Genomic DNA, 26,658 nt, shown 5'->3' with positions numbered 1-26,658 from the left:
GAAAGATTCCTGGACGGTTCAACCGACTAATGCGGCTTTGGAAGAAGCCTATCTTATACCCTGACTGATGAAACAGTCACAACTCCACTCAAAGAAATACTTTAACGCTAATGCTCTGTATGAGTATAATATGAATATGAATGATTACGATCACTTTTGTTTCTCTCGTGACTGTGACGTGATGACTTTTGGATGTACTTGGATTACTTGATCATGACTGCGCCTCCATCGACAATGAGATCCTGACCTGTTACAAAGCCGGCGTTGACCATATACTCAACAGCCTGAGCAATATCCAACGGTCTTCCAGCTCTATTCGTTAGGTGATCCTCCACGTCCTTATCCTCATTCAAATGCGCCCACTCAATACCCTTCTCATCGCCCTCTTTCGACTCATGACCAGCCTTGATTCGACCTGGTGCCACCAAGTTCACCCTGATCCCGAAGTGCTGCAGGCTCACAGCCATGCTATGCGTGAGACCCAGCAGACCAGCCTTTGCAGAGGCATAGCCCTCTTGATTTGGATCGCTCTGCTTTGCGCGGAACGATCCTATGTTGATGATGCAAGGCCCAGCAGTGCTGTGGCTATCATCCGTCACAGGCTCTGTATCCTTCTCATTCTTCATGAACGGGATACAAGCCTGCGATACCACAAACGGCGCCGTAAGATTCGTCTCAATGTACGCTTGCCACTCCTTCAGCGTATCTTTGTCAACCATAGTCTTGCCATCTTTCCAGTGCGGTGACGCAATACCGCCATTGTTGATGACGACGTCGATATGGCCATCTAGAAACTTTGCTGCTTGCTGAATCTTTTCGTAAATCTCATCTGTGTTGCGCAAGTCACAAATGGCCGAATCGACGGCTTTGGAGTCATAGTAGGACTTGAGATGGGTGCGCGTTGTGTGAGCGAGTTCCTGCTCGTCTATGTCGAGGATGAATACGCGATACTGCTTTTCGAGGAAGTAACGTGCGAGGGTGCGGCCGATACCACGGGCTCCCCCGCTGACGACGGCTGTTTTTGGCATGGTGATGGTGTTGCAGTGAGGTTTGATCTGGTTCATGTGAAGGCGAGTCAAGTGGTAATATCGTCAGTGATAGGGCGTCATGAGCACGTACTGAAGACGTCACGCTACGTCATTGAATCCGAATTACTCAAAGGAAATGCAGGGCGATAACTTCTTATCGCCATGCATATTATTTAGTGCGTTGATGCTGGTTGTCCATTGCAGGCAAGGTGGTAGAGAGGAGTTCCTTCATCGTGGCCATTTCGCAATAATGAGGAGGAGTATGTGACTGTCTTGCGACGAGTTAGGAAGACAGAACTTGAACAGCCTATTTTCATTTGGCATGGTTTCCGGATAAACTGAGTAATGGCCATTTTATGAATGTTTTGGGCGACTGTTCTAACTTATCGTGATACGCACGAGATGAGATTCTGCCTCGGCGGCTAAATCTGGTACATGATTGGCTATAACCGAACTGTAAGGCTTCAGCTCAGACGTTTCGTGAGGCTGAAAGATAGATAGCGTTTCCCCTCATCGACCGTTTCTGATTTTTTCATATACATATCTTCGACACAAGATTGGGCCCGCAACTTGTATCAAACGGGTTTCGCATATATCCAATCCTGAACGATGGAGGGTCCTCCATACGCGTTACGCGAGCTGCATCACGACCACATCACGCTACTCGTCTACTAGATATTACCGGCACCGCATTTCCTCCTCCAGGCATCGACAGTATTATCTCTGCCCCGGGATTCACGAGGCAAGGTTCTCCAGAGGGCATCATAACTCTTCACGATGACCCTGGTGCTGCCGTCGACATCTGTTTTGTACATGGCTTGATGGGAGATCGTGTGAGGACATGGACAGCGGAAGGGGAGTTAGAGCCATGGCCAAAAACGCTTCTGCCGTCACAGCTCGACAAAGTCCGTGTTCTCACTTATGGATACAATGGGGATGCGTTGAAAACCTCGCTGAGAACTGGAGAGAGCCCCGCTGATCGCGCAGCAAATAATCTTCTAATTGATTTGACGATGGAACGGACCGCGGGTACTGCATCATCGCGGCCTTTAATCTTAGTCGCGCACAGTCTGGGTGGTATAATCTGCAAGTTGGCTGTGCTAATGTCACGAGATAATGCCAATAGCCACCTCCAAGGTGTATACATGAGCCTGAAAGGAATCATGTTTATAGGAACTCCCCATAAAAGATTACAAATATCTGGCTGGAGAGGCCTTGCAACTTCATTGTTTGTGTCTCCAATTACCACAAAGGACTATCAACTATCCGAACTCGAATCCGATTCAGTGTTGCCCGAGGTTACCCAAGAGAGATTCAGAGCTTTGATAGAAGACCAGCGAGACAGGAGCAGGCCGATCGTTACACAGTCTTTCAGTCTTTCGTTCGAGAGACCCTGTATAGCAACATTGGACTCACCGTTTCAATAGAGTCAGCGACGTTACCAGGCGATGAACCTATTCCCATCAATACCAGTCTTATAGACATGGTGCGCTTCAAATCCGTTCATGACGCGGGATTCCAGAAAGTTGTCAATGTAATGCAGCTGTGGATATCGGAAATTGGTGGGAAGCAACACCCTCATTCAGTCTCATATGATGCTTACCGTAACCAGAAGATATGCGAAACACACAGACACAGATTGATGGCTCCAATAACGACGCCATTCAAACCGGAAGGTCCCTGAACAGAGGCCGACTTTCACGCCGTGCGCTCCTTTTTCCTCCATCGGTCAGAGCACCAGTTCCACGACCTCCCAGCCCTCTCGAAAGCACCGATGTGCCCACAGAAAGGCCTTCCAGGTTTCGACGGCGACCATGCTATATCATGTGCTCTATCATGGCCCTCGTCGTTGTCGGAAGTGGTGTTCTGGGTATTTACTATACCATCCGTTTCGATAGGATGGGAGATGGCTTCACAGCTGCGAGCTGGATCGTTGCTATAGGCGCTATGGCGTTGGCTGGTCCGATGGCTCGACATTACCCCCATTGTTCATGCTGGCGCCCGATAACACCGTACTACCATGCGATGCATCGAATCAGCACACTGACAGTATCATGAGGTACATAGTTATGGGATACTGAAGGCATAAATAAATAGAACTAAAACTCAATACTATATTTACTTACCATAGCATGCTTCCTAAACCTTTTCCATCAGACAGTTCCATTGCACAGTTCCATAACGTACTTCTATAATAATATTAAGAACATAACTTATAGTTAATAATAATATCTTATCGCGGTGCATATTATGTCGTCCACCGATACATGTTGTTCATTTCAAGGCAAGGTGGCAGAACCGTCTTTTCAAGCTCAGTTAAGGCTTCCACCCAACCACCGCTCGAATAGCTTGAGTCATAGCACCGACTTGTTTATTCGTCTTGACCGATTTGCCTTTGTTATATCCCTCTCTGTACGCGATCCTGTCCTCGCCTACAATTCGTTAGCGTATGATATCAGGCCTCAAGTGACGGAGAGCGGTCTTACCAAGCAATGCTTTGACCCAATGCTTTGGTGCTGCCTTTTGTTGTTCATCCCACACAGTCAAAAGATAGAGCGCAGTAGTGCCGTATTCGGTCTGACGCTGATGCACGGAAGCATTAAACTCCGGATTGACACGTTTGGCGAGGTCGAGCCGAGTTTTGGTTGCTTTGGCCGCAGTTTCGATTGTTACGAACTTGTCTTTACGGCTGATATTATTCAGCCCAAGATCGCGTGACACGGGATCAAAGACAGTAGCATCGAAGTGCAAATCATCACCAAAGAAGATGTCGTTTCGAGTGAGAGAGCCATCGACCTCGATCTGGTCATGCTGAGCCAGGTCTCGGAGATGGAATGTTTCGCTGGGTCGGTTTGAGGTAGAAATATTGAGCTGAAACACCATGTTGACGGCATCGATGTAGAAGCCATCTTCGAAATTATAAGCGGCTTGGGCTGCATGGTTGATCATGTCGTAATTGATGTTTGCGCCATCGCGTGGAAGGTAACCGTGGTTGGCGAGAGCATTTAGGCCTGGGCATGGCGACCGACCTGTAGTAAGACACAATATTAGGATTTTGGCTAGATGTTCCAATTGATATGGAAGGCATACTGTCATAAGGCCCGGCGGCACGGAACTCATGGCCCTTTGGATCTGGCAGTGCAGAGGCCGCGATTGCGAAGAACGCTGAAGAAAAAAGAAAAGCTTTCATTCTACAAGACAGTACTACTTGGGGTTTCGAGTAATTATTGTTCTATAACCAGGGGGAAATGCACATATTTAATGCTTTTAATTTCTTTTATTACTGCGGTATCTTCCATTTTTGCATCTAATCCCGTCGAAAGAATACGCTGATCTTGGTCGGCGTATCGCGTATTCGAGGCGTATTACTAGCGGTAAGCGTATCGCAGGCGTATCGCCTCAGTTACGGGGGGGTTAGTGAATCGGACGCACCACTCTACAGGTAGTCCTGATTGAGGCGCGTGCATCCATTGTATGTACTTGAGTTCATCATTTCACGTACGCCAGTTTCGCAATCTCATCAGCTGCTACATCACGCCCCCTCTTCCCTGTTTTGATCCTATTACCCAGCCATTTTGCTCGTCGCTGTAAGAAACTCTCACCACAGCCATCTATTCCTCTCATGAAAGCACCCAACAAGCACTCACTCGTCCAATTGGGCGTTGATTCCTTGCAACCCCAAACCCCAATGCCTCTTGCCTCCGCTAGAGCAGCATAGTTGTAGAGGTCGGCCCACAGCGGAAGTATAACCTGCGTAACACCAGCCCTTAACATTGGTCAGTAATGGCCTGCCGTACAGTCTTGAGCATTTACTTACGCAAGGGCTTCATGGTAGCAGTTCGAGCCGCCATGATGCACTGAAGTAACAATATTTCCAGTATCGAGAAGTGATGACGGGTCTGCTACTAGCCAACTTGGCATCTTTAGTCGCTCGCTGTCGAGGTAGGGCTTCAAGTGCATCAGGAAATCATCAGAGAAGTCTCCTAGCTTGTTGAATTTCCACAAGACCTGATTCTCAGTAGATGATAGTAACGATGCTATGGCGACCGCCATAACTTCAGCACGGCTTTCGTCATACTACCAAACTTTAGCTGCCATTGCATTTCCTGTAACTTTTAAGACCTACAGCGAGATTACTGCCGAGGTTAATGAGCACTGTAGGAGCTTTCTTTAGCCAAGTTGCTGTTTCAGGATCCTGTTGCTCAGCCGCTGGTCCCGACAGAATAATCGGCCCAGCACAGGTGACGTTTGGTGGAAGAACCTCTACTGGGGTCATGGCGCCTTGCGTGTTTTGAGTAATCCACGGAACACCCGGTCGATGTATTCCGAACAAATTCATTGGTTCTCTCAGTCCAATCTGTTTAAGTCGAGCTTTCTTTTCTGACATATCTGGCGTAAACGTTGCGCCGTAGATATATCGAATATTCATGTATATGTTCTCCGGCAGCTTGAGCCAAGGAACTGGAAAGGGAAACCCTGACGACGGGCTATTGCTATTAGTGTGAGTTGATTTCTTGGATGAGATGACCTACGCAGGGTATTTCCAGAGCCTAGTAAAGAACGGCTGAATGCCCAAGAAGTGGTCTACAAGAGTATTTGGCGTGATGAAAGCATGTTGCCTATTTCTTGTGCGCGCGGCATCTATTGCTGGTCGGAACCAACTGTCGAGCACAATAACAGCCGGGTCAACCTCATCGATAATGATAACAAGCTCATTATACAAGTGTACATGATCTTCAAAAGTCCATGGCGATATCCAGAGCTGTATGTGCTCGGCCAAAGTAGCGATACCTCTCCATCCGGGCGGGGATATGAAGCTTCGGCCTTCTTTGGCGATTGCCTGCACAAATGTCAGACCTGTGAGACCGTGAAAGACAATGGTTCTAGCATGCGGAGTTTTAATCTTGGCGAACGAGGAAACCCGTTCCAGCTTTTGCTCGATGGCCGGAAATGAAGCAAAATGAACTTCTATATCTGAATAGTTCTCCAGTAATGCTGATGCAGTTGCAAGATGCACATTGGATAGACCATGCTCGCTGTTTGTGAGGAAGAGCACGGTTTTGTTTCTTCCTTGGACATATGGCGTATGTTCTGTTGAGGTCTGGTGGGATAGGAAGTAAGCGAGAGGCACAACGAGCAGGGCCGTGAATAAGAGAACACGGGCAAACATAGCGAGCCGTATGTTCACTGCAATTATTTCTGATACTATTCAGAGGTCAATTATAGCAGTAGTGATTTGCTTCATACTTTGCACAACAAGCTATGGCAAGTGTCTGCCTGCCCCCGCTTCAACTCATGTTCCGCATTGTACTTGGCGAACATCGTTTAGCCAATTCCACCAGCTCCTCCAGCTAGTCAGCCATTCAAAACACCTCGCTCTAGGAGCTCTGTCCTCTGAAAAGATTAGCTCATCCTTAAACTGCTGCCTTGCCGGGGCAGAGGAGGGGCACTGAAAACCCCGCACCACAGAGGAAGAGTAGGGAATGTAATCCTCTGCATGCTACCTTGCCATCTAGCTTGGCATTTCGCTTGTTATCATGGCGGCGATACGTACAGACCAACAAATTTCCCCCGCCTCATGGCATTCACTGCACCAATTTACGAAATCTGCAATCTCAACAGCAATGGCGGTTTTGCTCAATTACCTACCCTTCTTCAAGAAAGAAGAGCAACGTCCTCTCCCGGGCACTATTGAGTCAGATGACATCATTCCGGTGCATTTGTTCGACGATACTGCAGCGGCGCGGGGAATCGTGTTGGTATGGACTTTACAGTTCGAGGACGTATTATGCCCCAACAAACTGAACGATGCTTTATCCAAGCTCTTTGAAATGGACGGATGGCGGAGATTAGGTGGGAGATTTCGCCAAAGGGTACGGCTTCAAAACGCTCCCAAGTTTGTCACTATTGACCCGCATACAGTCAGACGGCGGACTCGAGATACATGTCCCGCGAGAATTTACAGAAGAGCGGCCAGCAGTTTATTTCACCAAAGAAGAGTTTGACACCCCAATGTCAGAACATCCGCTAGCTTCACGATTACCCAAGCCAACTGGTACTATGTCTACTTATACTGGACCGAAAGAATTCTGTGCTCTTGGACTCCGCCCTGAGACGCCTCGCAACATGGATGACTTTGTTCATTCTGATATACCTCAATTCTGTCTCCATGTTCAAACTTTCAAAGACGGCACTCTTGTCAACTTGACATTTTCCCATGTAACAACTGACCTGATGGGGCTGTCTGCCATATTCGAGGCTTGGAGTCAGGTCCTTGCTGGGAAGCCAGAAGCTGTCATCTCAATGCCGGGGTATCGAAAAGACGTGTTCGACGACATGATCAAATCGCCGCCCAAGGAGCGCCATGTCTTCGCAGGCAAGATTATTGATGGCTGGCGTTTCAAAGTCTGGGGCTTACGGAGCTTATATGAGTCGTGGAGATCCGGCAACATTCAGTCGCGGACTCTGTGTATGCCGAAAGAAACAGTTAGCAGGATGATGCAGCAAGCGAGAGGCCACCTGTTAGAGGAAACAACAAATGGCAAACCCTTTATCAGCGAGGGGGATGTCTTCGCCGCTCTCTCTTGCCTCATGTTAGCCAAGTACCAAGGCCGAGGTACGACTCGAGAGCTGGCAACTATCATGGCTGTCGACCCTCGAAGTCGAGCCCGATCAGTTTTCTTGCCAGACAAGGCATACGTACAGAACTCTCCTACCAATGCCTTTGTGTTCTGTCGCGCCACTGAGATCTTGGACCTGCCACTGGGGATCCTTGCTCTCCAAGTGCGAGAGGCCATACAAGCACAGACCACAGAGGAACAACTGAAAGCCTCCACGGCACTCTCAGTGGAGTCTATGAGGACAAACAACATGCCTGTAGTATTTGGAAGCACCAACATGGCTGCTCAGTTTATGTCGAATTGGAGCAAGGGAGATCTCGCTAAGAAGTTGGACTTCAGCCCCGCGATAGAGCAAGAGGTAAGCCCTGGGAATAGAAGGGGGAAGAGGGGACATCCTGTGTATTATCAAGCTTCTGATCCTGGACATAATACCGTCTCCGCCATATCGAGCGTGTTTGTGGTGGTTGGCAAGGATTATGAAGGCAACACTTGGTTTTCAAACTCGTTGCCGCAGAAGATGTGGACAGACTTGATGGATTACCTTGAACAGCTCAGCCATACTGATAGAGCGTCTAAACTGTGACCCTGATAGCTTGGATAGTTTCGGTTCAGCTTTTGGTTAAGATGAGAGAGCGGCTTTGTTTTGTTCAATGATGATCTTGATATAGGATGACACTTTCTCCGATGAAGACTGTGACACATTGACATGTGAGCGAACTGCACTCTATTCAATCGCTATCTATATCTAAGGACATTACCAGAACTCCCCGCTTGTTAGCACCACAGTGTTCATATAGTGTTGATAAAATTGCGCGATTTCCAGAATCTTCTTTGAGATGCTGTTCAGTCACGAAGGGCAGCCTGTGCAAAAAGCACCGGAGTCAGCCCCAGCAGTGACATAGATCCCCAAGCCCATGAATTCTGCCTGGGGAATCTTAAGACTTGCCAATACGCCGCCATCGTCAAACCAACTCGTAAGAATGCACGGGCAATCAGCGGGGCTTTCACGATAATTCCTGTGGCTGTTATATCGATGCCGTGCGTGAGAATTGATTCGGCTAGAACGCCAACCGTAGCCAAGAGTAGCACCGTGTTCTGCTTGCCTAGCTTGACAGGCAATGTTTTTAGGCCTTCTTTGGTATCTTCCGGAATATCTCTGATGTCGCAAGAGGTCTCACGGAAGAACTGGTACAAAACGGCGAGATAAAAGCTTCTCGCCCGTGTATTCCTGTCCGTATATTGGAACGCATCTTGTCGACAGTAATAGGCCATGCTGGCTTCAGAACAAACACTCGCCATACAGTAGGCCACAACCAATGACTTTGCCTCAAATAGCTGGGAACATTAGAGATATATAACAGATGAAAACTGAGTACTGTACTTACAAGAGTCTTGGGTTTGCTTAAAATCCAGCCCTTCGAGGTGGTGTACAATGGTACGCAGGGGATGCCCCAAGCCAAACCAAGAGGTAGGACACGGTATATGTCGTATATGGTGTGAACATCCAGCGTCGCAGTACAGACCAGGACGATGGACCAGAGGCCATATACCCAAAGGTTCCATATCCACTTTGCAGGTCGGTTTGATGGCGAGAGGTCTTTGTAGGTATCCATGGCTGGAGGGGAGGATGATTAGTAACATGTCCTTAAGATGGAGCTAAATAGGGTCAAGAGTATGACTTGCAGTCAACGACAGCTGATATAGTACCGATCAGTCCGAGTAGCCTCACAGGAAAGTGATACGAGCCGGTTGCAGTCTGTATAGCACCTATGGCTGGAGCCAGATGCCCCAGCCCCATCAATGCAGGCATTACACCGAGGCTATAGAAGGTATTCGTCCTGGACATGTTTGATGTTGAACAAAGCCGAGAGTGTGATCAGCAGATGGACAGGTTGTCAAAGAAAGGGTATTCGGTAAATAAACGTCATAAGGGCGAGAAGAAAAGGGAAATACAACTTAGGATGGGCTGCCATGATTTCACGCGCACAATCACTGACACCTCTGGGCTTAGGGTATCAGATAGCTAGCTTACCAGTGATCTACGGTCATTCCAACCCAACTCCTCTCGCCAAGCGGTTCCGTCATTGACCAAGAGCCATCAGAAGTCCCATCAGGCCCGAGCATCCCAAGCCTCCCACGTTATCACTGAACCTTCATCACACAATGAATGCCATCCAATCACTGACACCCTGTGACAAGGATATCTCCGAGCAAGGTTGCCCGCCCAAGGGCGTGCAATAAAGCTTAGGACCTCTATCTTAGGTGACAAAAGTCCTTAGGTAAGCTTAGATTAATTTTCTATAATTTAGTATAGATTTAGAGGATCTTAGACTAGATATTTTTGGCACCTCAATTTAATGTCAGAAGTCTTCTGGCACCCCGGGGCCGCCCTCGTGATGTAAGCGAAGTCGTGGAGCAGACTCTGAATCATGACAAGTTATATCCAAGAAGTCGATCCGACCCTGAATAAGACTCTTGCATACCGAACAAAATAGATCGTCACCAGGCGGCAGCATTCTCACAGAAACCATTGGCTACTCAGGTTCTTGGGGTTGGATCCTAAAAAGTGACGGTCGCATCCTCGAGGTGGGGCGGGGATTAACAAGATATTGTGGTCTTTACTCAGTCAAAGTTCTTTTACCCTTGGCCTCATTCCTCACTTTAGCGAGACCTTTACAAGCAGCTTTGACCTCCACTTTTGGGACAATTCATGATTCTTTCCAGTCCCAGGCTTTGTCACAATGGCCGTTGATCTCGCTACCACCGTCCGGGCATTTCTGCCTCGGATTATTGTTTACACAATCATTGGTACCACCGCAGCATGGCTGTTACACCTTATGCAACCCGCTTTTCAAGCGGCGCTCTCTAAGGATTACCACAAGTTCAACTGGGCTGGTGATAAGAAAGGTGTCGGTACATTCATGAAAGCCTCATATGAAGTTGCTCTCAAGTCTAGAGAGTACTTCAAAGAGACTCATCGCAAGGTCAGCTATGCCGTTTTTATTTTTGGGTCCAAAACTTATAAGATTAGATACTTGAAGCTGGCCATGGCGGTATTCAGCTCGTTCCAATCCCCCACTGCAGCACGGGCTTCATGCTCATGGTGCCCAAGCAGCTCCTCAATGAATATGTCAAACAACCCGAGAATGACATTTCTCTCAAAAGATACACACTACAAGCCCTCGTTCCTGATTACACTACCCTTGGTCCTCACATCGTCATTCATCCCGTCTACAGAAATGTTGTTCACAAAGAGCTCTACCAAAAGGTCGCGGATAAAATGCCTATGGTCAACGAGGAGATGAAGGCTGCTCTAGATGACAATGTCGCCTCAAAGCTTGACTCCAATGGTGTTGTGCAGATAAATATGTGGGATACAGCCAGTGCTATTCTCAGCAGATCTGCAAACCGGATTATCTCAGGTCAGCCTCTGTGTGACAACAAGGAGTACAGAGATGCTACCGCTGAATACGCCGCCACATTCTTTGCGTCAGCGCTGTACGCCCGCTTCATCCCACCATTTCTTCGCCCGTAAGCAGAACCAAGACATTGATTTCTTGTTATTTGTTATGATAGGATGCTGACACTCTACAGGCTTCTACTGCCTTACATGTGCCGCCCACTGTCGCGATGCATTGAGACCGCTGCCAAGCATGCGACGCCCGTGCTGAAGGAGCGTATGGCCATTATTGATGCAGCCGAAGAAAAGGACATTGAACCAGATCTGCCTGTAAGATTCATGATCTACCACTTATTCTTGACAGCGGCTGATATCTCCTAGAATGACATGCTGAGCGCCATCATCTTGGCCGCCAAAAAGGACCCCAACGGCCCGTCAGAGTACGAACCAATGGTCATCGTCGCCAGGATGATGGTTCTAAACTTTGTCCAATCGTACACTAACCTCGTGACAATGACCAATCTGGTATATGACCTCATCTCACTCCCCGCAGGCGACTACGAAGTCATGATCAGCGACTTGCGTGCCGAGATAAGCCAGGAAATGGCCAAAGGCGATGCATTTTCACATGAATTCTTCCAAAGGCTGACGCTAATGGACTCGCTCATCCGAGAGAGCATTCGCTACAACCCAATCGGCGAGACGGGCATTGAGCGAGCCGTGGGTAAACAGGGCGGCTTCACTTTCTCCAACGGCATCCATGTGCCGCAGGGTGCCATCCTTGCTGCACCTATCAAGGCCTATCAGAGGGATGAGCGGACATACCCTGGCGGGTTTAATCCCCGCCGATCAATGGAAGATCCGGAGCACCCTAAGATGACGGACATCTCACCGGATTTTTTGAACTTTGGGCTTGGAAGGGGAGCTTGTCCTGGAAGGTTCTTCACAAGTAACTTGCTTAAGCTTACGTTGACGCATTTGCTTATGGATTATGACTTTGAGAGACTGGATAAGAGGCCGGAGAATGTTCGGAAGGTCACTATTGACGAGCCATGCGGACGATTCCTCATTACGTTGAAGAAGAGGAACCATGCTTGAAATGGCATAGATAGATCTCGGCATGTGTATCTAACTAGAGAAAACTGCAGTAAGAAATTAGCCTCCTACACGGCTCGATACAGCAATTAGTGACCGAATCGTTAAGTCCGATCGCAGGTTACTACCAGATATGACAGGCCGAAGCCCAAATGTCTCAGCAGACAGACCCTCAAGCATGGACGATGATCTTGGAAGCTCAAAGCTTCAACTCCTCCTCTCTGGTCAATCGTTAGCCCCTCCAATGACATGATTCATTTCTATGATTTCGCTTTCCCAAGAGCTGGCCCCCGCTTACAACAGTGCTACCCCGCATACCTAAGGTAGATAAAACATGGGCGTTGATCCTTCACCCCGCATAGCACAAGGCAGCAGAATAAAAATCTTGGCAGAGAACATCAGAAAAGGACGAATGCAGCGGCCCATATGCATACTGTAATCTAATCCCTCAAACTTATGATCTTGATTGAGGATAATGCAAGCCAAGGTTCCAAGATAATTTGGTACTTTTGTAAATTCCCGCTTACTCCTCCCCTATGCCGTGGCAACTAGCATTGTAACCCAGCAGTTCATGATGAATCCTCACGGACAAACTCCAGCAGGGCATTTGTCACTTCGGCTCGTCTCTCAAGCATGACCCAGTGTCCTGCTCCTTCGAGAACCACTTCTTTGTAGCCCTTGCTCGCATATGGTGTGATACCCCTCCCAATCTGATCCGCCCGTGTAACCATATCTCCACCGCCGCAGATACCAAGAACTGGAACTTGGAGCATGCGTTGCTCATCTATCAGTGGATCCTCGTCCTCTGCTTGGATCCCACGCATGAGGGAGCGGTAGTAGTTGAGCAGGCCCTTGATGGTGTCCTTGCGTCTGTTTATCTCGAGCCAGCGGGTCTTGTCTTGGTCTGTGAGAAATGGGGGGAGGGGACATGTCTTGTCAGAGGTCAGCCATTCTCGTGTTCCGTTAATCGCTGCAAGACCTGTTATCCATAAGGCATTGTCGTCGGCGTATGCCAGGTGGAAGAATGACTCTAGCTACAGCAAGTCAGTGGATTAGTTCAACAGCACTGGGTCTAATACATACATGATCAAGAATAAGTCGCTCGGCATCATATGAGTTGAAGAAATACCAGTAACCCAACTGCATGTACCCAAGCTCCTTCTGACTCCAGACATTCAGCCCATCAATGTCAAAGAATACTCCAGGCGCTGTATAGCCAGCCGACATGAACACCAGCTTGGATAATCTCTCAGGATGCCAAACAACAACCCTAGACATGACCATAGATCCCCAGTCGTGTGAGACACCAATGACTTTGTCAATCTTCTCATGATCTAGCAATTCTATGAAGTGTCCACTGAGACGCTTCAAATTGTAAGCTTCGAGGTCAGCGCGCTTGTCGGAATCGCCGTATCCAAGACAGTCTGGAGCAATGACTCCATAACCTGCTTCTGAGAGGTCCTTAAATTGATATCGCCAGTCGTAGCGCGAAGACGGGCAACCGTGAATGAAGAGAAATGTTTCCTTGCTGTCTTTGGCGGGGATGTAGTCGTAGGCATAGGTATCACCGTCGCTGGTGGTGAATCGCTTATCAAAATTGCCCATGATCGAAAGGAAGTAAGCGCCAGCAATGAGATTTACGAACCAGAGGCGAAACGCTAATTGAACTGTGATTGTTTGAATCGCTTTGTCCGAGTCAAGAGAGCACTTAAAGTCAGAGCTATAAAAGCTGCGGGTAGCTATGCGCTAAATCTCAGTGAGCTGGTGCCTATTATTCACTGGCCCCGCCGTCAGATATTAGCCCCTACGGGTGTCTCGGACAGAGCATCACAGCAGTTACAAAACCATCCATCACCAGCAAAGCAGGCAGCGCTGATAACCTTCGCTCATGACCCAGTCTCGCTACCAGACTCACTCTTCGCAATATGGCATCAACATTAGAGCCTCCAACTCCTAAAATGCCTACAGCATCAACGGACCACGAAGAAGCTCTTCGAAGCACAGCCGAAAGGTGAGACAAAACTTCCGAGTATACCTCATATGCTGACCGAATTAACTTGCCAGTAGTAAGCCCTCAGATCTCAAAGCAAAAGAAGATGGTATAGTCTTCTGGACGAAGCACACCAAGCCAGTTCTCACCTCTCTTCTCAAATCCGTTGGGGATTACACTCCCGAACAACAAGCTGCTCATCTCGAGTTCCTTGAGAACTATATCATCCCTACCATGGGGCATGCGCCTGAAAAGGACCGCGCAAGATCACTCTTGACCCCAAATGGCTCACCATTCGAAACCAGCCTCAACAATAGTGACAGCGGCAAGTCATACGTCCGTTTCTGCTACGAACCCGTGTTTCCAGGCTCAGATGGTGTCACTGAAGATCCCATTCTAAGGATTGCCGAGAAGACAGGTGCTGATCTCCGCTGGTTCAATCAGTTTGCCGCGGAATTCTATCCTTCCGAGGAAGATGCTGTCATTTTAGCGGAGAAAATGCCCAAGGACACTATTCGCATCCCCAAGGTGTTTCTAGCCTTCGATCTCAAGGAGGACAAGCAGGCTATGAAGGCGTACTTCTACCCTGTTATCAAGTGGATGACAGCAAAGCAAAACTCAGATAGAGCTGGATTTGACCTCATCCGACGACTTGACCCTCTTGGTCCATCATTTGGGCCAGCTATCGACATGATCGAGCGGTACCAGAGCAAGCTGTACCAAGATCCACCATTAACCGTGGTTATTGGTATTGACTGCGTAAGTCCTGAAGAAGGTGCTCGAGTCAAGATCTACATTGAACCCCAGTCCAATACCTGGGAAGCAGTTGTACAGCACGTCACCCTGGGAGGCCAAGTCACAGATAAAACGACAATGGAAGGTCTAGCGATCCTTCGCGATATGTGGTATCTGCTCATAAACGAGCCAGAGGACAAGGAGTTTGATGAGAAGTTCTCAAAGAAAATATTAGAGGATAAACCTGATGTTAGCGGAGCGTGCTTCAGCTGGGAACTCAAGCCTGGCCAAGACATCCCCGATGTCAAGATTTATGTGCCTTTGAATCAATACTCCAAGAACGACAAGGACGCTACAGAAGCCATGGAGAAGGTGTTTCGGAAGAGAGGATGGGCTTGGGGCATAGAGGGCACATATAACAAGATTGTGTCGGATGCATAGTAAGTAACTACTGACAAAGACGGCTATGGAACTGACAGCTACAGTGGGAGTGATGTCATTGACGAAACGGTCACAACACCAACTGAGCATACCTTTGTCTCATTCAACTTCTCTCAAAAGAAGGGAGTGTACATGACAACATATGTGGCCCCATTTGTGAGGTTTCCTTAAATGGGCTTTATGACCTTGGAGAACAGTAGCTAGTAGTAAAAATATGGAGGTAGTAACTTTCATTACCGTATTAAGATCTAAAACTCTGAAATTCCCCTGTCACAGGATGTATGGCCACCTAAGCGGAGTTCCCTGAACTCTTTGTCCTATTCTCAATGTCTACAACATCTGTATCTGGTGAAATGGGCGCGTCGATCTGGGAAGTGAACTTTTCAGTTGGATCGCGGAGAAAGAAACCAGCTTAGACGAATAATTAGCAATAAACTCCACTGAGCTTCACTTGAAATCAATTATACACTCACCGATGCTAGCGACGAGACACAGACTCGCAGTGGTCAGCCAGACCCCGCGAAAGCTTACACGGTAAGCTTCCAGAAGACCATCAACACCAGCGCTAATTATCTCTGGAGAAATGCCGTTAATATTTCTGAGCGCCACTGTATCGTTGTGCGCAAGGGCGGGTATGAGTTGAGGCAACTCCTTTTCGGGAAAGCCAAGTGGCAAGACAGCATGAGATATCTTGGGTCCTAAGTTAGATGAGAGTCCATGAGAGAAGATGGCGTTGAAGACAGCCAGGCCAATAGATCCTCCCAGACTTCTAATAGAGATCATGAGACCGGATGTAATCGCGATCAGTTCTCGAGGTGTTGCAAAATGAGCTACTGTAATCAGCGCTGGCATGCAAACGCCCAATCCGAGACCTAAAGTTATGGGATATATCCAGATGAGAGCTTGAGGCGTGGACCTGGAGACAGTAGCCATCAGGATCATGAACAGGATCTTGAAGCCAAAAGCCAGGATGATCGGGAAACGTAAAGCCTTACTCATAGAACACCATACACCGCTCACGAGAGCAGAAATACCCAGAGCTATGAAGGCCATGCTGTACTGGGCACCGATGACAAGACTATCAGTTTCAAAGAGAACACTGACTTCAAAGGCGAAATAGTTGTTGCCACAGTGGAATGCCATGCCCTCGGCAAATATGCAGCCCAAAGCGAGTGCAAAGTTCCGATCGCGAAAGAGACGATGATGAAACATGCCGTTCTTTTTGACCACTGTCTCATAGACGATAAGGGCCACTCCAGAAAGTATGCCAATGAGGAATGTGGCCAGCACATGAGCATCAGTCCATGAATATGGATTCCCGCTCCAGGCGAGAGACATGCAGAAGAAGACAAGCGCTGGAGTCAAGAAGCCGTATCCAATCCAGTCTAGGTTTCTCAACTTTTCTGACACGCTGAGGACAATTTCCAAGGCTCTTGGAGGCGGGTTATAAAACAATTGACATGCGACTGTCGCGACTGCATATATGCCAGCGACCATGTACCAGTAGGCCCGGAAGCCATCATGATGTTCATGTCTAGTCAATACGCCACCTATTAAAAGACCAACTATTGCTCCTAGAGAAGCAGCAACATTGATACTTCCCTGTGCCCAAGGACGATACTTGCGAGCGACGACCTCAGAGGAAATGGCGTGGAGAAGTGGTTGCGCACCGAACGAAATACCTGAGAAGGCAAACCCAGCGATGGCCGTGCCGGAAGATGAAGCTTTAGCGATGATGAGGGAACCGATAAAGCCACAGCTCGTTAAGAAAACGAGTATCCTCTTGCGACCCCAGAGATCGGAGGCTTGAGAAGCGGGGATACCGAGAAGAGCTGTCAAGATTGCGATGACTTCACTGTACCAGACCGAGTCATTGGAGCCGCCAACAACAGCGGAGATGTCTCTGGTCAATGCACCAGATCCAACAACATTGGCAACTTGAACGAAGTAAACAAGGTTGATCGACTGAAAGTAGCTCGTCAGCTCGCAATTGTTCGAAGGATGAAGATGGACTTACAAGTAGTAACAGCAAACTCTTCTTAGAGACATTGTTCTTCTCCTTAGCTTCCCCAGCCCTTTCACTGTACTCGCACGAAGATCTGTCAGACATGATTAAAGAGTGTATAGGTTAAAAGAATGTCGTGGAGGAAATCAAGCCCATGAAGATTTCTGGAAACATGCCTTGGTAGTTATAAGCCATGAGGAGACGGCAAGCAAGGTCCTGCGCATTGACGTCGTATTTCCATCTTGAACCTTATTTTGGCGCATTAACGTTAGTCTCATGTGATTGATGTTTCGGACAGAAAAGGTCATGGCGCAAACTTGCCTACTGTGTTATGCCTTCTAGCCTGGGCGGGCGTAGTCTACGCGACGATAAGCAACGCGCTTTGACAGTCATAAGCTGTTTCCCTCTGTCCTAACTAAATTGACCAGCTTCAACTCTCTTTTGTTGATGCAATAACGATCCAGACCGTATTTACTCAAGCATGAAGTGAGGGAGATGAGTACCGCATTTTGTTTTAATCTTGAACGATCAGTCGCATCTCTCAATATAAGCGATCGGGATTTATCTGGCATCAAGAGCATGAACAACATTGATTAAAAAGGTGCTTGGACTCTATTTGAGCTATCGCGTGTTGTAAACACCCTTCACTGGCTTCCTTTGAAAATCTTGGAAAAATCATGCTCATTCCAGTACATGGTCGGCTTCAAGCCCGCCAACTTCCATTCCCCATCAACCTTTGCGTAAGTATGTTGCATAACGGCGTGGCAGTGGCCCTTGGCCTCAACAGTCTTCTTATCGGGCCCTGTGTATCGCTGGTGGGCAGCTCGGAGCTGGTGAGTGCCGATTATGCGGCCATCAGAGAGAGCTTCGTATTTAGAAGCTCCAATGAAATGCTGGCTGACAACAAGAGGGTCGCCGACAAACCCTGGGTCCGAAACCATGGCGACAAAGTCTCTGGCTGGCATGGCATCCCACTTCTCACCGGTTACGACGGTGTAATCAACCTTGAGGATATTCTATTAGCGGGAAAAATGGCTAAGTGCTTTTTTCAGGAACTCATACAACCAGTTCCGGGGCGACGATGCTGGCGAGGCGTTCCCAGTCCTGCGAGTCGGTTAGACGGGTTTGTTCTTGCCAATGGAATGGCTATACAAACCTTTGCGTCGAGGCTATCTCCCCAGTCGAAAGTGACTGCAGCAACCTGAAGGGCGTCTGTTTTATACCGTCTATTATTAGCGTTTGGCCGGAACGAAAGGTAGCCGATGGTTTGAGGGTGACTAACCGGCGGGATCAACTCTTGAAGCAACCATGGTGACAGTGGATGAGTGGTGAAAGATATACAGCTATTGATTATCGAGTATATATCTTAAGCAGGGAGTAATGATATTGATCAATTTAAGGACAAATCTGGGGAATTATCAGAAGTCAAGGAGAGAAGCAATCATTCTTATGAACTACGGAACTTCCGATCTCATTCCGTCCGTATCCCGATAGCCCATCTCCCCCGCCGCTAACTAAAATTGGTCAAGTCTGCCATACAACCTCATGTGTCCAGGCATGGGAAAACAAACTTTGAGCCGGCTTCGCAGTAACTGCCGAGAACCTTGGTATCAGCCCGGCAGGTCCGGCAGTGTAAGAGCGGAGAAGTCTTATCAGGACATGCCCAAATCAGAAGCATCTTATAAGATGGCCTTTACGTGCAATGGGTTATTCTACTCCATCTGTATCCTCAGGAGGATAGCACTAGATTAAATCAGCTCACCTTTGACTCTGTAAGTAAATCGAGATGATACCAACTACTCACCTACCTGCCAAACCCCAAAAAATCCAGGAATTATTCCCCGATGCCATCATATCCAAAATCACCCCAGCACCTGAGCATCCCCGTTTCAATTACGACGGCTTCGAACCAGGACGTCGAATCCTAGAAGCAGGCCATGTCCGCTATCCGGGTCGCCGGCCCTTCGGTGTACGAACTATGTACGAGCGAGACCAAGCCATTACGGTTCGCGATGGCGCTCGTTTATACGCAGACATCTTCCGCCCCGACTCATCAGATACACAGCCTGTCCCGTGTATCCTTCCGTGGAGCCCGTACGGTAAGACTGGTACTGGTCCTCAGAATTACGACTTCATGGCTCCTTATCGAGCCGGAATCGCGCTTGATCGCACATCGGGCTACGAAAAGTTCGAGGCTCCCGATCCTGCCGAGTGGGCCGAACGGGGCTATGCCGTTTTGAACATCGATGCTCGTGGTGCTGGGCATAGCGAAGGAGTTATTGCACGCTGGGGCATTCAAGAAGCAGAGGACGTTTACGACGTCATCGACTGGCTGTCTAAACAGCCTTGGTGCAACGGCTCTGTCGTTATGGCAGGGAACTCATGGTTGGCTATATCGCAGATCAACTTTGCTTCCAGAATGCACCATCCTGCACTGAAAGCGATTGCACCCTGGGAAGGCTATACGGATCTGTATCGTCACTATGTTGCCAGAGGTGGACGTCCCCATATTCCTGGCTTTCACCGGATGATCTCAAACGGGCTTGCGGGGCCCGAAGGCGTTGAGAATGTTGTTGCCATGCTTGAAAAACATCCGCTGTACGACGACTACTGGGAGGCTAAGAGAATTCCTGTTGAGAACATCGACAATATTCCTATGTACGTTGTTGCTTCGTACTCAAGTATGTTGCACACGTATGGCTCGTTCCAGACTTTCCGGAAAGCCAAGACAGACAAGAAGTGGCTTCGTGTCCATCCGTATCAAGAGTGTAAGGAAAGCTGGTTTCTTTAGTCCTTCTCATGGCACTGCGTGCAGTATGGGCCTATACTCATGGTTGAGCATCGCTAATCTGTTGACTGAAAAGGGTACGACATGTATCTGCCATCCGTCTCGGATGAACTTCAACGGTTTTTCGACTTCTATTGCAAGGCTGACATCTCCAAAACCGCCAACTGGGAATCCTCAACGCCTCGGGTCAGGCTTTCACTGCTTGGCTTCGAGGCAGATGGGAGTTCCGCTACGACTGTCATCGAAAGGCCTGAGGAGAGTTATCCACTTGCAAGACAAAGGCTCCGAACTCTATACCTCGATGGAACAACCGGAAAGCTCATGGATCTGAAGCCAGATCAGAAATGCATAAAGTCATATGAAGGACGGAGTTTAGGCGATGGGCTTGTGAGTCCTGTTATATCCAAAGCTTACGCAGGTACTTACCAAACTCTAGACCTTCACAGTTACCTTTGACGTCGCAACTGAGCTGGCTGGCTACCCAAAGGCAGTGCTACATATGTCATGTCCCGACTATGATGACTTCGACGTCGTCGTGCAGATCCGCAAGATCGACAACAAAGGCCGCCAACTCTCGCATCTCAACTACCCTTGTCCTGTTTCTATTGAAGAGGTACCCGAAGTAAACACAGCGAAGACTTTAGGTCCGCAGGGCTTCCTTCGAGCTTCGCACAGCGTCTCTCTACATGGAGATGGCGGGCCTGTTGTTTCCGACGATCTGTCGCGCGAGACAGACGTCTTGCACAGCCACCGCGTTCGAAAGCCCATCAGCCCGGGTACAATTGTCCGCCTAGAGATCCCAATTTGGCCGATTGGGATGGTGTTTGCTGCTGGAGAGGGGATAGCGCTGAAGGTTTCAGGGCATGATATGTGTCTGCCTGAAACTGACTTGTGTCGCTTGACGGAACCAGAGGATGAGAATGTCGGGCGACACTATGTTCATACAGGAGGTAATTACGACAGCCATTTGGTCATCCCTGTCATCATGGGATAGTGCAGTCAACTTCAGGTACATACATACATAGGAGCTGCTGCCTCTTGGTCTCGTCAACTGGGCGTGTTACAACCCACTATGTATCTGACTAAATAAGATATCTGTACCAGTGCAATTCACAATATTCACATTTCTTCCTCACTACCAAGGCAAGCCTCAGAAAGCAATGAAAAAAGAAGCCTGTCAGACGTCCATCAATGCCCGCCCTAAGAACGCGCCCGAAGGCAGACCATTCCAAGGGCCGAGATCATCAAGAGTAACATCTCTCTATACAGCAGCCACTCAAAAGAGCAACCACCGCCATCCTTGCGGACAGATCGAGAGGACCAGAAAAGGGTATTCACTCTAGGGCATCGAGGATATTCATTCATCAACCAGGGTGGGATCTGTGGCTCTTTTAGGGAACCAAGAGAAGGTCGAATACTATAGAAATGATTCTCTGAAGTATTGTCGACATGAAGAAGAAAAGAAGAAAAGTCCAAATGGTCGGCGGCAGAGCAGACTTTTATAGAGAGTTGTTGTGGATACAGTGACTAAGCGGTTTGTTTAGCGATTGCAGAGTTTTTTTACTGGGCTCGGCGAGATTGAGATGAGGCTGACTAGCCAACGTGCACGGTGGTGAAAACTCTTTCTGTCTTGCAAAAGAACGCTCCTTATTGGATACTTTGCTTCTTCTTGCTCATCTTGCTTGCTGTACCATTTTCTTTTTCTGGAGGTTTCCGGCTGTTCATTGTTTTCATTCGCCAGTTACCGTGTCTTAAGACAGGGCTCAACCTCTGGTTCTCCACTTTTAAACACTTTGAGTGCTGAGTGTAGGGTACCTAACAGTTAAATAATGTAACTGGGCACTTAGATATACTTTGTTCCCCATCCTTAAATGAATAAAATTTATATGTAAATTTTCTAAATTTGTTTCTCTATGGATAATACTAAAGAAAGTGACAGAAGGACATAGCTTGAGGAGGAAATGATCTATCTAAATCACGAATATATCTCTTAAGTAGCGACTGTTGAGACCTGGTGACATTTGGTTATAAGATTAACTTGGTGCAGGAGAGAGGCAGGAACACTAGTAGCTTTATGACGTACTGATCGTCATCATCACAGCACTTGAGGTACTGAGGTTTCCATGTTCCAATAGCGTCGCACTAGTAATAGGAAAGCACATAAGCTACGGGCTCTAGCCAAGTCAAAGTGTTGATCACCTGTCTCATATTACTATTCAGCAACCAAGAAATGATGAGTTTTAATCAAAGCATAGAGCAGACGGATAAGACCCTGACTCTACTTTAGAATAAATCGTCGTAAACTCGAGGATGCCCGTGCTTGGGACCTCCATTCCGACACGGCCTCTCCGAACATATATCCCGCGACATAGCACTCTCCGACAAAGTAGAACGTGTCATCACTCAAGGGTCGTAAAATATAAGGAACAGGGCCTCCAGCAACAACACATACCAAATCGCCTTTCTTGAGAAGATTAGGTCCAATTCCTAGCAAACTATTCGTCGCTCTGAATATCTGTCGGTCGCGACACACGTTGCTCACAGTCTGTCCGTATCTAATAGCCTCTTCATCGCAAAGCTTTGCGTTTTTGAAGTAATCCCGAATCCACTTTGAAAACGAAAAAATATGCTCATTTGTCTTGTTCTGCTCCCTCAAGATGTTACCGTACCAATCCTGACCAGCTGTCAAGACCAGAGACAGCCGAGCCTCTATACTACTATGGGTACGCACATGCACGTTCAGCCAGTGATTCAGCTCGGCATTGTGCTTTTTGAGTTTCTTATGACGGGATCGGCGATCCTTCGTGCTTGCTGTAGGGAACACCCGGTGAGCAGATGTTACTGATGCGAGGACAAATCCTTGGAGGATCAAATACCGCTCGTTTTGATTCCGAGTTAGCTTTGCAGGAGGATTCGGTTTCCAGCCAGCTGACGCATTAAACTTCATACTGGCTCTATGAGAGATACCAATGCTCCTAATCGGTTTCACGTGCCAACGTGGTATCCATGTTGGAAAATCAGGGTAAAATAGAGATGTATGCCGGACTGCAGAAAGGATTTCGAGCGGATTATCGTGAGTTTGATAGACCCAGTAGAAGAAGCGGCTGTATAAGCCATCTGGAAGTAGGCGATAATCTGGAGGTATGGACGTGCGCCCTGGCCCCGTATGTTGACTCGGAAGGCCCAAGATGGCGTATATTCGATCCAAACGTTCTGAAACGTCGAAATTTCGGGTTAGTCGAAGTACATCCAAAAATGACATTGAATCGCCCCGAAACTGATTTGAAGACATTCGGTACATGAGATAAGCGTTCATCAGACCCGTCCGAGCGTCTAAGCTTGCTTGGAAAGGACCAGGAGACTTCTTTGACTTGCTGACACGATTGAATATCGTCATCAATGTTTTGTTGTTCCTGATCAGAGTCGTTGCAAGCCCCAGCAAAGTCCAGGATATCTCGGCGTCTCCCCATCGAATGATCGCACGACGGGAGGAGACTAGCTCTTGGACAACCCATAATCGCTTCCAGTAGCCACTCTGAAATAGCTCAACGATTCTGCCCATAGAAGCCTCGTTCTGAACACAGCCATATATGTTATCGGGCGTCGCAGAGGACCTATCGTTCTGACCAAAGCTTTTCCGAACTTTGAACCATGCTGAAGTCAGAGCCTTGATGGCATTGAAGCACATACTCGCATGGGTATAGTCCTTGCCAACAAATCCGATCACTCTGGAAGCTTGGGAGTATATCCTTTGCATTATGCTAACTTGCTGAAGACGTTCCGCGTGGTCAGATTGGTTAATACACAATGCATCCGCCCATACAACCCGAATGTGTTGCTCGAGCCGAAGATGCAGCAGAATACCTCGAAGATACGCGTTGATAGATATGTTCTCGCCTACAAGACGCATAGACGCTTTCTGGCCACCACCCTCACTCCACTGATAAGAAATAGCCTCAAATCGAATGTTTGCTGCGTTCAGATCCAGGAGTTCGAACGAGGCCACCAGAGTGTCCTCAGTCAATCCAGGCTGGATGGAAAGCACCCGAATGTGCGAGGGCGAGGGTAAAGGGGCATATATATTTGGCTGGAAGAATGTACGTTGAAGGCGCCCTCCTAGGTACTCCAAGAACCCGGGATTGCGAGAGGTATCAACAAGTTGAGCAGTTGTTTCATAGTTTTGTGTTGGATACGGCATGCTTAAATGATCGAGACACATGTCATTGTAAACACTTGATTCCAACGCCCGTACAGCATTGGACAGTTGGCTTGCATGCAAAGCAGCTGTGTTGGTCACCGAGTGACTATCATTGCTACCAGGGTTCACATCGTCCAAGTCGTCTTCCGCGTCTGGCATTAGACTTAGACAAGGTTTAGCAAAAAGGTACAGGAATTGGGTTTGACATACCGGCAGTGTGGACCGTGGGCTGGTCTATAGTGTTATTGGTGTCGGAAGTATGGGCAATGGCACCAGTGATACTGCCGCCAGCGAAGAACAGTACTATAGTCCATTAATTTCCTCCCGATTATGGGATTGTGAACAGACTTATACACACAGTTGAAAGCACTTTCGGTTCCCTCAAGGAATACAGACTCCGAGAACTGATTGCCACCATCACTATCAGAGAACTGATGATCGATTTCGTCGAAGCCCGACTCTTCGTCCCCCTCAGATTCGCTGACAATGCTTTCGGTATCCGAGTCATCAGAGACAGTGATACCACTGTCTGAGTCATCATCTGAACTTGACATTTTGGTTGAGACGTATCTTGGGATGGCTGAGAGCTTAAATCAGCACAGCGAACTTAGATCACTTTTCGTGAGGACAGAGTTCCTTCTCATCTTCTTAATATCTCAGAAAAAGCGGGGAAGTAATTTCTTATCACAATTTTTCAGCTGAGCTGTAGCCTGTAACGCCACTTTCTGCCTCACCGTGGTTCGCAAATGAGGCTGACACTGCTGCATAAGACGAGACTAAGCAAGCAAGATTAGCCTTGTCCTAAGAAAACTTGTTTTTGTCTTGCCCATAGGGTTCATTCGACTGCACATCAAGGTTTGATTTTGGGCAATAACAGAGAGCCAATTTTTATAGAGCGCACATCTCCACAAACTTATAAAAGCGGACATCCTTCTACCTGCACATCTGTTCATCTGTTCATCTTACAACAACTCAAAGCAACAGCAACTCTTGAATACCTCCACAAGCTTTAGTAAGCATGGATGGTTTCTCATCTCTTCCCCCCGAGATCAGTGTGATGATCTTACTCTGCCTCAGGTCCAGATCGAGCATCAGACCGCTTCTCTCTGCATCACCTACAATGCTCCAACATTATCTTGGATCGAAAGAGCATATCCAACGGGCTCACCTTGAAGCTGAGCTTCCTGGAACCCTACTCCAAGACGCTCTGGCCGTTGCAAATTTCCCTTCGAAGAACCGACTCTTACACATCGAGAAATGGAGTAAAGGACACCTTCCGAACCCATTCCTACACCGCGATTCGGCTACCATCGATCGACTTGACAGGCTCTACGCTCAACTTGAGATATACATTGAGGACTATATCACAAAGGCCACATCGATCTTCCCGCCTCGCGCTTATATGTGTATCCCAAACCCTTACTCCAATGCCAACCAGCTGCAGTTTAGAGGTAACCCAATTGGCATCGATATCCTCAGGGTTGATTCGCTCACAGACGTTGAGAGAAATCGCCTATTCCGAGCATTTATCAGATATGAGCTGGCATCTAAAGCACGTGGTGATGAACTCTCGGGGTCGGTTACCTCAGCTTTCAAGAACTTGAGCCACGGGGAGGCTGAAGGACTTCGATGCGTTCACTATTATATGAGGGACCTTTGTGGTGGTGTTTTCGCTCATCATGCCAATTCTCGACTTCCCGACATACCAGCGAAAACAGCCGCGGAGAAAGGCAATTTAAACCCAGAGGGCGGATTGATATTCCCTAATAATATATGGTTTTCGCCTGACACATTTTTGAGGGATGCATTTGCTAAGAAACAAGTACCGCGTCAACTTGGATTCCTTGGATTTAATCTGATGACTCGGCTTCTTAGCGGCCCCAGAGACAACAGGGGATGTCCGATACGGTTGATGGCTGAGATACCCATGCGCCTACAGCAATTGGATTGGACTAGGGTTCCGCTAACGTCTGATATCTTCGAAGAAGGAGAATACTCCTCTCCGCTACATGACAGACAATGGGACGATTGGTCAGAGGTCGGCCAAGCACTCCGGGACAACGGTAGCATCACATTCGCTTATGGGATGCAGAGATTTTCTGTTTATTCTGCCCTACAGAGGAAAATCTACCGACAAAGAGCATGGGCATTTTTCGATCGTGCTGACTATTATCCGGATGGTAGTGTATCTCGACATTTTCCAACCCTGCGTCAGCTTAACGGTGGGTTAAGAACTTGAGCAACTAGGTAACATTTGTGGTATTTCTTTTTGAGGCTTAATTATAAGCTAGAAGCAAGGCAGAACAAAGAATATATCAAGTTTATCTAGAACTATTCTAAGTTACTCTAAGTTACCTT

At 47.9% G+C, this 26,658-nt stretch overlaps 12 protein-coding genes across 12 annotated transcripts; 5 read left to right on the top strand and 7 right to left on the bottom strand.

Moving 5' to 3' along the window:
• Window positions 1-203: 203 nt before the first annotated feature.
• Window positions 204-1,028, bottom strand: FSUBG_3375 (short chain alcohol dehydrogenase; the record flags this gene model as incomplete). Its single annotated transcript, XM_036681249.1, has 1 exon — window positions 204-1,028. The coding sequence occupies one exon, from the start codon at window positions 1,026-1,028 to the stop codon at window positions 204-206; it is 825 nt and encodes a 274-aa protein (XP_036541027.1).
• A 2,316-nt stretch (window positions 1,029-3,344) lies between these two features.
• On the bottom strand, window positions 3,345-6,198 carry FSUBG_3374 (2-hydroxyacylsphingosine 1-beta-galactosyltransferase; the record flags this gene model as incomplete). The annotated part of the gene is made up of 7 exons (XM_036681248.1): window positions 3,345-3,460; window positions 3,515-4,057; window positions 4,119-4,193; window positions 4,676-4,794; window positions 4,846-5,105; window positions 5,155-5,515; window positions 5,561-6,198. 7 exons carry the CDS (start codon window positions 6,196-6,198, stop codon window positions 3,345-3,347), a joined length of 2,112 nt encoding a protein of 703 aa, XP_036541026.1.
• An 842-nt stretch (window positions 6,199-7,040) lies between these two features.
• FSUBG_3373 (aminoadipate-semialdehyde dehydrogenase) lies at window positions 7,041-8,231 on the top strand (the record flags this gene model as incomplete). Its single annotated transcript, XM_036681247.1, has 1 exon — window positions 7,041-8,231. One exon carries the CDS (start codon window positions 7,041-7,043, stop codon window positions 8,229-8,231), a length of 1,191 nt encoding a protein of 396 aa, XP_036541025.1.
• Window positions 8,232-8,491: 260 nt separating this feature from the next.
• FSUBG_3372 (Digeranylgeranylglyceryl phosphate synthase) lies at window positions 8,492-9,261 on the bottom strand (the record flags this gene model as incomplete). Its single annotated transcript, XM_036681246.1, has 2 exons — window positions 8,492-8,983; window positions 9,034-9,261. The coding sequence occupies 2 exons, from the start codon at window positions 9,259-9,261 to the stop codon at window positions 8,492-8,494; spliced, it is 720 nt and encodes a 239-aa protein (XP_036541024.1).
• A 1,128-nt stretch (window positions 9,262-10,389) lies between these two features.
• On the top strand, window positions 10,390-12,146 carry FSUBG_3371 (cytochrome P450 monooxygenase; the record flags this gene model as incomplete). Its single annotated transcript, XM_036681245.1, has 4 exons — window positions 10,390-10,632; window positions 10,680-11,179; window positions 11,243-11,378; window positions 11,430-12,146. The coding sequence occupies 4 exons, from the start codon at window positions 10,390-10,392 to the stop codon at window positions 12,144-12,146; spliced, it is 1,596 nt and encodes a 531-aa protein (XP_036541023.1).
• Window positions 12,147-12,712: 566 nt separating this feature from the next.
• On the bottom strand, window positions 12,713-13,748 carry FSUBG_3370 (epoxide hydrolase 2; the record flags this gene model as incomplete). The annotated part of the gene is made up of 2 exons (XM_036681244.1): window positions 12,713-13,177; window positions 13,227-13,748. 2 exons carry the CDS (start codon window positions 13,746-13,748, stop codon window positions 12,713-12,715), a joined length of 987 nt encoding a protein of 328 aa, XP_036541022.1.
• A 320-nt stretch (window positions 13,749-14,068) lies between these two features.
• On the top strand, window positions 14,069-15,480 carry FSUBG_3369 (aromatic prenyltransferase; the record flags this gene model as incomplete). The annotated part of the gene is made up of 3 exons (XM_036681242.1): window positions 14,069-14,154; window positions 14,211-15,308; window positions 15,354-15,480. 3 exons carry the CDS (start codon window positions 14,069-14,071, stop codon window positions 15,478-15,480), a joined length of 1,311 nt encoding a protein of 436 aa, XP_036541021.1.
• A 276-nt stretch (window positions 15,481-15,756) lies between these two features.
• On the bottom strand, window positions 15,757-17,419 carry FSUBG_3368 (uncharacterized protein; the record flags this gene model as incomplete). The annotated part of the gene is made up of 2 exons (XM_036681241.1): window positions 15,757-17,274; window positions 17,327-17,419. The coding sequence occupies 2 exons, from the start codon at window positions 17,417-17,419 to the stop codon at window positions 15,757-15,759; spliced, it is 1,611 nt and encodes a 536-aa protein (XP_036541020.1).
• Window positions 17,420-17,958: 539 nt separating this feature from the next.
• On the bottom strand, window positions 17,959-18,624 carry FSUBG_3367 (scytalone dehydratase; the record flags this gene model as incomplete). Its single annotated transcript, XM_036681240.1, has 4 exons — window positions 17,959-18,330; window positions 18,377-18,418; window positions 18,471-18,526; window positions 18,597-18,624. 4 exons carry the CDS (start codon window positions 18,622-18,624, stop codon window positions 17,959-17,961), a joined length of 498 nt encoding a protein of 165 aa, XP_036541019.1.
• Window positions 18,625-19,100: 476 nt separating this feature from the next.
• FSUBG_3366 (cocaine esterase) lies at window positions 19,101-21,096 on the top strand (the record flags this gene model as incomplete). Its single annotated transcript, XM_036681239.1, has 3 exons — window positions 19,101-20,082; window positions 20,179-20,489; window positions 20,539-21,096. The coding sequence occupies 3 exons, from the start codon at window positions 19,101-19,103 to the stop codon at window positions 21,094-21,096; spliced, it is 1,851 nt and encodes a 616-aa protein (XP_036541018.1).
• Window positions 21,097-21,749: 653 nt separating this feature from the next.
• Window positions 21,750-24,854, bottom strand: FSUBG_3365 (heterokaryon incompatibility 6 OR allele; the record flags this gene model as incomplete). Its single annotated transcript, XM_036681238.1, has 5 exons — window positions 21,750-21,819; window positions 22,186-22,244; window positions 22,555-24,452; window positions 24,511-24,603; window positions 24,659-24,854. The coding sequence occupies 5 exons, from the start codon at window positions 24,852-24,854 to the stop codon at window positions 21,750-21,752; spliced, it is 2,316 nt and encodes a 771-aa protein (XP_036541017.1).
• A 566-nt stretch (window positions 24,855-25,420) lies between these two features.
• Window positions 25,421-26,539, top strand: FSUBG_3364 (uncharacterized protein; the record flags this gene model as incomplete). Its single annotated transcript, XM_036681237.1, has 1 exon — window positions 25,421-26,539. The coding sequence occupies one exon, from the start codon at window positions 25,421-25,423 to the stop codon at window positions 26,537-26,539; it is 1,119 nt and encodes a 372-aa protein (XP_036541016.1).
• Between the last annotated feature and the right edge of the window lie 119 nt (window positions 26,540-26,658).

Source organism: Fusarium subglutinans (assembly GCF_013396075.1).
Source record: "Fusarium subglutinans strain NRRL 66333 chromosome Unknown NRRL66333_c0000029, whole genome shotgun sequence".
NCBI lineage: Eukaryota > Fungi > Ascomycota > Sordariomycetes > Hypocreales > Nectriaceae > Fusarium > Fusarium subglutinans.
This window is presented reverse-complemented; position numbering and strand designations above follow the sequence as displayed.